Source organism: Melanotaenia boesemani, chromosome 17, assembly GCF_017639745.1.
Source record: "Melanotaenia boesemani isolate fMelBoe1 chromosome 17, fMelBoe1.pri, whole genome shotgun sequence".
Taxonomy (NCBI): Eukaryota; Metazoa; Chordata; class Actinopteri; order Atheriniformes; family Melanotaeniidae; genus Melanotaenia; species Melanotaenia boesemani.
The window spans coordinates 20,270,186-20,280,015 of NC_055698.1; the positions used below are offsets into that span (position 1 = coordinate 20,270,186).

General features: G+C 44.4%; 1 protein-coding gene and 1 non-coding gene across 5 annotated transcripts; both read left to right on the forward strand.

Annotated features, from left to right (window-relative positions):
* The first annotated feature begins 202 nt into the window (after window positions 1-202).
* znf687b (zinc finger protein 687b) lies at window positions 203-9,706 on the forward strand. Of its 4 annotated transcripts, none has more exons than XM_041967269.1 (10): window positions 203-282; window positions 990-3,332; window positions 3,861-4,156; window positions 4,251-4,435; window positions 5,909-6,085; window positions 6,210-6,372; window positions 6,664-7,017; window positions 7,116-7,216; window positions 7,566-7,653; window positions 7,925-9,706. In XM_041967269.1, the coding sequence occupies exons 2-10, from the start codon at window positions 1,004-1,006 to the stop codon at window positions 8,522-8,524; spliced, it is 4,293 nt and encodes a 1,430-aa protein (XP_041823203.1). In that variant the 5' UTR covers window positions 203-282; window positions 990-1,003; the 3' UTR covers window positions 8,525-9,706. The 4 variants fall into 4 exon arrangements, with proteins under 4 accessions (XP_041823203.1, XP_041823204.1, XP_041823205.1 ...); XM_041967270.1 differs by lacking the exon at window positions 203-282 and adding an exon at window positions 331-605 and having other exon boundaries at window positions 3,894-4,156; XM_041967271.1 differs by lacking the exon at window positions 203-282 and adding an exon at window positions 331-605 and having other exon boundaries at window positions 3,918-4,156.
* Window positions 6,445-6,578, forward strand: LOC121628384. Its single transcript, XR_006008157.1, has one exon. It is a non-coding gene; the product is annotated as a small nucleolar RNA SNORA13 (small nucleolar RNA).
* Window positions 9,707-9,830: the final 124 nt, after the last annotated feature.

Here is a 9,830-nt window from a genome sequence, read left to right on the forward strand (position 1 = left end):
ATGATGTAAGTAGACAGGGATGGCAGAAAGATGCAATGGTTGCAAACCATCGGTTTGATGTAAGGAACATTGTACTGAGAGGTGTTTAAAGTTGAGACAAAATGTAAAAATTAGTCTGTTATGGACATTCCTAGAGAAAATAAACATACGTGTCGTTTGCAGCATCTTCCATGCGTTTTCCCAGTGCGATCACATCTTGATAGGATGTCTCGGGTCACGTGACGGGAAGCGCAGCATTTTCAGCTGAAAACGAGCTAGGATAGTCGGGAATCGCATATCCAGGTAAACAATCAAAATAAACGAAATATTAAAGGAAAATCCCCATCCCAGTCATCCTTTTCTGTGACATCGTCGACCCTACGATAACCGGGTTGTGACTGCTGTCAAACCATACCCCATCAAACCGCTCCGGTTGTTTTTAATGGCGAACGCTAGCTAGTTAGCTAAATGACCCTTCTCTGTCTTGGCTGGAACTCGGCGGCCAGCTAGCCAGCAGCCTCAGACGGAAAGGAATATCGCTAGCACAAAATAACGGAGGTCGTTGCTGCAAAACGCTCTCTCGACTGAAACGTGCCTCAAACGGCCACCGTTGCAGAACATAGCATGTACTAAAAGCATGATTGAATCAGTATTTCCCATTCATAGTAAAATAGTGCCGAGCCTGTCATCAGAGAATGATTTTGTTGCAGGAACGCCGCCGCTAGCTCATTAGCCGGCTAACTAAATGCTAGTGCGGAATCCTTGGCAGACAGCTGCCTTAATAACAAGCTAACCTGTTTGTCAATTTTTGTTTACCAAATGTGCATGTTGGTATGCCCTGAATCAGCCATAGCAATATAAACATCTTAAGTACCATTAATTATGCGTATTTTCTTACAGGCGCTTGTAGCCTTGTAGAGTTCAGGTTCATCGGCAAAAACAGGCGGATACATGCTAGTGTATTTTGTTGTGTTCAGCGAACAAGTGTGTAAACGTTTATGTTTCAACAGGAGTCAATCCCGTTATGGGGGACATGAAGACCCCAGATTTTGATGACCTGTTGGCAGCATTTGATATTCCTGATATAGATGCCAAAGAGGCTATCCAGTCTGCCCCTGACGAGGCAGAGGGACCCCATGGAGCTACAGGTGCACCTCTTGGAAAGCCGGATAGCGTGGTGGGTGTTGGATCATCTTTAAGACCGCCAAGTCCTGCAGACCCCCAGGTGGATACCTCAATTGTGAGCGTGATTGTGAAGAATAAAGTCCGTCATGAGACAGTAGATGGGGAAGAAGAGACGGATCAGGACCCTATTGATGTGATCACAGGGGTAGATGTTGGTCCTAGACTTGGTGCATGTGCTCCTGGGATGTCAGAATCTGAAGCTCTCAACCACAATGGTTTTGGGGCATCTGGTGTCTCAGCACCACTTCCCCTTAGCCAGGCTCAGTCTAACGGAGCACCATGGTCCATTAACACCTCCAAAGTGTCTTCAGAGGTGCCAGGTGCTAGTACAGCTAAATCTCACAAGCAGGGTGGAAATATTTTCAACAGACTTAAACCACTTGTGGCACAGGGATCTGGAGATCCAGTGGGTCGGGCCAGGAAGATGCAGCTTCTGCAGCAGCAACACCAACAGCAGCAGGACACAAGTCAAGAGAGAGCAGATGGGGTCAAAGCATCATTACCGTCATCATCTCTATCAGTTGGGTCATCGTCTCTGCCTGCCGGTGGGCCTGTTGGACTGTCTTCACCTTTCTTTCCGCCTTCCAAGCCTCTGCTCCCAGCTTCACCCTCTGCGCCCTCATCACATCCAATGCACTCATCTCAGCCTTTTAATGGAGCCCCAAAAAGTGGCTCTGCTGGGTTTCAACACCAGCAGGTGGAGGAAGATTCTGACCCAGATGTGGGGAGTCCACTGGTGATCCAGGAGAACCCAGACTCTCCAGCGTGCACTCAGCTGAGCCGACGTTACAAGTCGGATTCTGTCTCAGCGCAGCCCGCTCCTTCTGCTGCATCTCAACCTAAACCAGGGGACACTCCTTCAGGATCATCTCAGACTTCATCAGCCCCCCAGTCTGGCTCAACAGAGAGTCCTCAGGTGGAGGACAGACATCCAGAACATGTCATAGAAGAGAGAGACTCACCAGAGAGTCCAGAACCAGAGATGCCAAAATCCACAGCTCAGGTTACAGCGAAGAGATGCTCCAGCCCTGCTGTGGCATCCACTCCACCTCCCCCTGAACTGAGGGAGCCTAAGGAGGAGGAGGAAGAAATGGAGGTTGGGAATGGGATAGATAGGGTTGTTGATGGTAAAGCTGACAAGGGAGACCATTTGAGAACAGGTGAGGAAACCATGGAAGTAGGTGATGGTAAGCCTAAACCCCAACCCACTGATGGAGAAGTGGGCGTTACTGCTCCTGCTGCCTCTGGAGCTCCCTCCCGACCCCTTAAAGTCAGGATAAAAACGATTAAAACCTCCACAGGTGGAATTACCAGAACTGTGACAAGGGTAGCTCCTAAAGGGATTGCTGCAGGGAAAAGCTTGGACCCTAAAGCTCAGACTGGTGAACGCAAGGCATTAGGAAACAAAGCCCAAAAAGCAGAGGCTTCTCCTGGTCACATGACAACAACTAATCAAAAAGTAAGTGCTCTCAATGCTCTGCCAGTGTCTACACTCGCAGCCAGCAGTGTCATGCTCGCGGCTGCTACCAAAGTCCAAAATAAAATGGCTTCATCTGACAAAACAAAGGTTTCTGCCACTGCTGTTAGCATCACTAAATCAGCTGCCCTTCCTGCAACACCACCAGTAGCCTCCTCCCCCAAGTTCTCAGTTGCTGCTAGCGGGATAAGTGTACGCACAGCTACTAACAAAACAGCCAACGGTGGCAACGGCACCATTGTAGGCAGCACTCTTCAGCCAAATAAACCTGCCTCCATCGTCAACAGCACAGGAGCTGTCATCTCCCGGAGTCAGTCAAGTCTTGTGGAGGCCTTTAACAAAATTCTGAATAGCAAAAACCTTTTGCCAAGCTACAAGCCCGACCTCTCAGCTCCTCCACCACCTGAGTGGGGTCTCCCACTCCCAGCCACAGGATACCGTTGCCTGGAGTGTGGAGACGCGTTTGCCCTGGAGCGCAGTCTGGCACGACACTATGATAGGCGGTCTCTACGTATAGAGGTGACCTGTAACCATTGTGCTAAGAGGCTGGCCTTCTTCAATAAGTGCAGCCTGCTGTTGCACGCGAGGGAGCATAAGGAGCGTGGGCTTGTCATGCAGTGCTCACACCTGGTCATGAGGCCTGTCACTGTGGAGCAGATGATCGGGCAGCAAGATATAACACCAATTGGTGGTAGGTTTGGATGCAGCTCACTTTCATTTTTATTGACAATTTACTTGTTTATTTTTACCATTATTGTTTTGTTTTTTAATTAGCCTTTTAAACACTTATGATTTTGTTTGGTCTAGTTGACCAAAGACATTCAGTTTGCAAGAAGATAAAATGGAGAGAAGCATAAAAGTCACATTTTAACAGGTGGGAAACAGGATGTTTGGCTTTTTTTCAATGTCAAGTAATTGAATATCAAAACTTTTAATGAGTCATTTTCTGATAAAGTTATTATTTTGCTTACGAAAAATTAATCCAAATGAAATTTATCAATCAAATTTAGAAATAAAAAGTGCTATTTTGCTTAAAACAACAAACCCAGACATGATTTTTTTATTGATTCAAATTTTTTTTGATTGATGAATCATAAAAGAAGCACAAAAATGTATCAACCTTTAAAACAATATATGCATCATTAATTTTTTTTTTTTATCCATTCTCACTGACCACCAGCCATTTGTCTTTTCTGTTCTCTGCTCTTTGGCTGACCAGGCCTGCTCTCCTCTTCATCCACTTCTCCTCCAGTCTCCTCTTCTTCTGCCACATCAGGGGGCCCTGCTGTCGCTGCCAACACCAGCCCAATGAAGGATGCTACATCTCTGTCATCATCTCAGCCTCGACCAGTCCGTCGCGTACCTCAAGGTCCCCAAGCGCTAATGCCTCTGCCATGCAAGAAGGCAGAGGGGCTGCAGTATAACAACTTCAAATGTCCAGAGTGCCAAACTCAGTTCACTGGCAAGGCTGAGCTGGTCACTCACTTTCAGCAGATCAGAGGGGCTCCCAACTCAGTGAGTCTTTAGACATGAGTGAACTGTGTGGCTTGTGTTGCTGGTAGTCACTGATTATTTTTACTCAAATGTTGAACTTTTTTTTGTCTTGCAGACATGTACGCAGTGCTCGCCTCCCATGATGCTTCCTAACTCATGTGCTGTATCTGCCCACCAAAGGATCCATAAACACAGAGCGCCTCATGTCTGTCCGGAGTGTGGTGGAACCGCACGGCAGGCCAGCTTCCAAACCCACCTGGAGGAGGCCTGTCTGCACTTTGCTAGGCGCATCGGCTACAGGTGTGGAGATGCTGTGCAAAATTGTCACATTACCAGCCTTCTGGAGATTTTCATACTTAAATCTGAGCTTCAGTTTCATTAAAAAAAAAAAAAACAAAACTAAAAGGGAGACTTTTTTTTTTCTTTTAGCTTCTTTAGCATCAGATCATTTTAATGTAAATGTTAGTTTTAGATTAATGCGACTGTCTTGAGGTTTTAGTAAAAGAAGAACAAAGTTGTATCCCAGTTCAAAAAATTTAAGGACTGTTTAAATGGTAAATAAAAAGAAAATGCAATGATTTGCAAAGCATATAAACCCTATACTTCAATTAAAACATTATAAAGACATGTCACATTACTCAAATATCAAACTGTTTTATAAAAAAAAGGTCACCATCATGATAGTGATGTGCGATACAATTGATACCATAAAGAATTCTGGGGGCAGGTTTACAGTTCCCAAGCCTAATTTTGAAACGACTAGCACATTTGCACTAAAAAAAAACCCTGAAAAGTCGGTTCGCAACAGGCACCAGAAAGTAGTGGTTCTCAATCGCAGACCGTGACGTCATCAGCAGGTAAAAGCTGGATTCACCTGAAAGCCAGAGCGCTGTCTTAATGACATTTAAACGAGCATTGTAAGTGCTCTATTGCAGTTTTTTTTTTTTTTTTTTTTTTTTTTAAAAAAAGGACCACCAGACCAAATAATTAGCTTAAGAAAGTGAGGATAGGTACTGTTACAGACAAGACTTGGACAGAAATGGAGCTGGATGTAGTTTTATGACTATCTTTCCAGCTGCTGGACAGCCACTGCCTCCCCCGCCTGGTCTTCCACAGATGAATACAGGATGACTAGTGAAAATAAAGTTTAAATCAGTCAATTTGGGGTTGATGTGTAGCTCAGCTGGTTGAGCAGCCGACCCACCCTAAGTGTAGCCGGCCCAGGTTTGAATCCTGGCCTGGTGCCCTTTGCTGCAGGTCATTCCCCGTTCTCCTGACCCATCTTTCCTGTCCAGCTACTCTTAAAATAACTCCACACATGACTGCACTTGACTTGAATGAACTCTGAGCACGACTAAAACATGTTTCGGGTCTCAGTTTAATAAGTGTTTTTGTTGAATGGTTGGTTTGTTTTTTAGTTTTTATTTAAAAAAAAAAGGCATTTTTTTTCAGGCAACATTGTACAACTTAAAATTTTTGGAAATGAGGTTGAATATAAAGAAAATGAAATGACCTTGAAATTAATGGACATTAACTTCCAGGAATTGTATTTTAAGTTTGTGATAAAGCTGTTTATATCGCTGGAATAAATACTGCACCTGTCTGACATTTAAAGGCACTGAGATGCTCATAATTTACATAAGATAAAATTAAAGAGGAAGTTTTCTGGGTTTTTTTTTGTTTTTTTTTTGTTTGTTTGTTTTTTTTGCTTTTTAAATTTTTTAAATTAACCAGACAATTGTGTTCAAATATTTCACATCTTTTTGCTTTAAGGTGTTCGAGCTGCCAGGTTGTGTTTGGAGGGTTGAACTCCATCAAGTCCCACATTCAGACTGCTCACTGCGAGGTCTTCCACAAGTGCCCCAGCTGCCCGATGGCCTTCAAGTCTTCCCCCAGCGCTCAGAGCCACATCAGCACCCAACACCCGACGCTCACCGGAGGACAGGCCAAGTATTGCATGATTTCTTCGAGCAAATGTTTTTGCATCCATTTGTTGAGCATAACAACAAAACAGAAATTATTTGTCACATTTTATGAACAGGTTCTTAGTTATGACTTCATTGCTCTTTTACAGGATGATCTACAAGTGTGTGATGTGTGATACGGTTTTTACCCAAAAACCCTTGCTGTACATGCACTTCGACACTCATTTAGCCAAGCAAAAAGTGCACGTGTTTAAATGTCCCGACTGCACCAAGCTCTACGCCCAGAAAGGTTCCATGATGGAGCATATTAAGGTGTGTTTTTGTATTTTAAATATTTTGAGTTGAATAGAAGAAGCACAGTGTCACAGAGAAAAATTTGTCTTTTGCCTTTATGTGTTGCCCGTTCATTCTTTTCTACAATGAATGTGGTGTCAGCCAAGGCAAACATCAAATCTTGGATCGGCCTTAGCAAGGTTCCTCACTGTGACCTTGTCCTAAGCTCTATACCAAGTACAGGATCTAGATAATCGGCCCCGTTCAGAAGTAGTGTGTGGAAGTTGTTAACTGCATGTCTTTGTTGTGACATGTTCCTGTCCCACTCAGAGCGCTCACAGAGGTGCCCCAGCCAAACATGAGTCTCAGTCCGACAGCTCTAATCCCACCTCCACCTCGGCCAACGCGTCCGGTCCCTCTGGCCTCAAGTCAAAATCCTCTGGAAAACCAGACACTTCTGATGGTGAGGACTGGGGGCGGGAGCAGGAGGAGGAGGAAGAAGAGGAGGAAGAGGAAGATGATGATGAAGGGGACGAGGACTATGCGGCTCCAGGGAGTCACTCAGCCGCCGCAGGGAGCAGCAGTCATTCAAGCGGCCTGACTGAGTGGACCTGCCCTCAGTGTCAGACCACCTTCACTGACAACGAAGACTACCTGAGTCACGTGAAGATGGAGCACGGCAAGGTGGGACATGTTACTGCAGTCTGTACTCAGCCCAGTTATTAAAGTTAACTTACACTAAAATTAATGGGTTTGTTTATTTATGTTTGTGTATTCCAAAGTTCCCCTGTCGTATTTGTGGAGGCACGTTCAGCACATCTTCCAGTTTGCGACGCCATGAGCGTGTCATTCACGAGGGCAACAAGAGAGTCTTCCATTGCCAGTGAGTCACCGTAGCTTTTATTATAAAAAGGTGTAGGTTTTCGTCCATATATTTAAAATATTTTCCTGTAAAAGAAACTGCTTGAGTGAGTTTAGTCAAATTTAATGTCTTGTAAATATCCATTGTTATTTAAATATAGAGTAGTACAATATACACACACACCTCTCACAAAAAGTTATGGATATTTGGCTTTTTTGTATGTCAGAATGAGCTTAAAATCCACTATAACCTTTACAGGTGAACTTAATTTCACTTTCTCTAAACTTCTGAATGCCCATGTACAACTTTAAGTATTTATTTCTGCAGCATCCTGTTTTTTAACGTGGTGATCTCTGTAATCATTTTTCAGATATTGCACAGAAGGAAAACGCACCTTTGGCAGTCGGTTTTTACTGGACAAACATATCCGGCTCCATCACAGAACCACAGATGGACAGGTGGGTCCATTTCTGTACTGTACTCTAAAGTGGTGACTTCTTTCTATACTTCGTAATTAGTATTTTTGTTGCATCCATTTAAACCTTACAAAATAAATAAATACTTAGTTGAGAGAGTTTATAAAACATTTTGGTGTTATTGTACACTTACGTTGCACAGGTTTTATTTTCTCTTTACTAATCTTATTAAGTTCAGTATGATACAGTGTTGGAACAAGAACAACAGTAACAATACCTGACGTGCTGCTAATAAGCCTCACTTTCCCCCCAGGGTCCACCGCTCACTAGAAAGCGCGCAGCCACAGGGGGAGAAGGAGCAGGTAGCTCGTCTGAGCAGGACGGTGAAGTTTGCCCTCCTGCAGGTCGGGCTGGAGATGAAGAAGAGAACTCTACAGAAGACGGTGGTGGACCTGCAAAGAGAACCAGGGCATCCATGGCTTCCACTTTGTCTGCACCTAGCGAGTTAGAGGAGGAGGATAACATCTTCCGCTGCGTCCCCTGCGGCTTCTCCACAGAGGATGGAGCAGAGTTTCAACGCCACATCCCCCAGCATCGGGGCGACACCGCTTCCTTCCAGTGCCTGCAATGTGGCGTCTGCTTTGCATCAGCAGGCTCCCTTAGCAGGCACCGCTTCATCACCCATCGAGTGCGGGACACCCAGAGCGATGCAGAACGGAGCAACATCCGCGCTCACGGCTCTCCAGACGGCTCCCCTGCCGCCTCCCCTCAGGCACAGGGCGAGGACGGAGAGGGGAATCTGAGCTGCAAGGTGTGCGGTCGGCATTTTGACAAGGCCACTGACCTTAACACCCACTTCAGGACCCATGGTATGGCCTTCCTCACTGCACACAAGACAGACAAGCCCCAGTAGGACAGGGGTTGGTCACCGGAGACTGACAGGGCTGTATAATATGAATGTTCATGAAACACAGCTGCTCCTGTGCAGATTTTTTAGCAACCATTTTACTCTTTGGCACCTGTTCTGTGCGATTGTAACTGCATGTTTGATTACTGAACTCACCTGTGGTAGACTCGTGAGGAACACTTCCCTGAGTAAAGCATTTATATATCAGCCAAACTGTCTAATGCATCCTGTCCTTCCATTTCCACCGTCACTCTGCACTGACTGTAGCCACATGCCCGTTTCTAAATGTAAAAAACAAAAAAAAACTCCCACTGCGCTCCTGACAGCCTCAGTGCTGATCCGCTCTACATGTTATAGTCATGCTGCTTGCCTCCAAGTCCACACTTGTTTTCCTGATGTTCGATTAGTTTTAACACCTCCTGAGGCAGATCAGGTTCTGACATCTGAAGCATGAAAAGGAGTGTTTGGAGAACTTAACACTGATTTTTATGTTATATTTATTTATAAGAAGAAACATATTACTGCTGTTGGTATTTGTGCAGGTCTGTTGCATCAAATTAGCACAACAGAGATGAGAAACTCTAAAAAGGCATTTAATTAGAAGACAAGGCTACAGGAGGTCTGTAGCCTGTGTAGTAGGAATTATGTGTGATGTTGTTAATCGTTAAGCTAGAAGAAGAAAGGTCAGGCTTCCTGTCAGTAGGATATGTGTTTGAGTTTTGCCATGTAAATACAATTACACTAAAATGCGCTTTGGTTTTAGTAACTTGCTATGATGTGAATACGTATAGTATTTGTACTCGTACTGTCCCCCCCCTTTTTTTTTAAACTTAAAAAAGCCCCCCCCCCTCCCTTTAGCAAAACCTTGTAATTACAAAGCAGATGGTGAACGTGGGGGTTGTGTTGTCTTAATGTGTATGAAAACAAATGTTTATCTCTTTGAGATGGTTCTTTTGTATCTACAGTGTTTGCCGTACTCACATTTCTTTTTGTATGTTCAAGCCTTCATGAACATGTGACGGAGGCCTACGAGTGGACTCTCTTTTTGTTTGTATCTTTTATATGTCATCATATTTATATAGCTCAATAGTGGAAAATTTCATGTCTTTTTCTTTTCCATGGTTGTGGTCTGCTTGCTGAAAATGCCATACACTTTTGTGCCGTTTGGAAATAAATGTGTAAAAGATATCCAACAGATGCTGCTGCTTCATTCAGCGTTTTTAAGCCCTCTATATGGATTAGTAAGACAGTGTTGAACCATGCAAGCAGGTCTTTAAGGCTGAGGCATAGCAACAGAGTACAAGCATCATTA

What these genes read in the sequence shown, in the direction of transcription:
- znf687b (XM_041967269.1), top strand. Translation starts at nt 1,004, where the DNA reads ATGGGGGACATGAAGACCCCAGATTTTGATGACCTGTTGGCAGCATTT. An exon ending in AGATATAACACCAATTGGTG is followed by an intron (nt 3,333 to 3,860) that starts GTAGGTTTGGAT and finishes TTGGCTGACCAG; the next exon opens with GCCTGCTCTCCTCTTCATCC. An exon ending in AAGAGAGTCTTCCATTGCCA is followed by an intron (nt 7,217 to 7,565) that starts GTGAGTCACCGT and finishes ATCATTTTTCAG; the next exon opens with ATATTGCACAGAAGGAAAAC.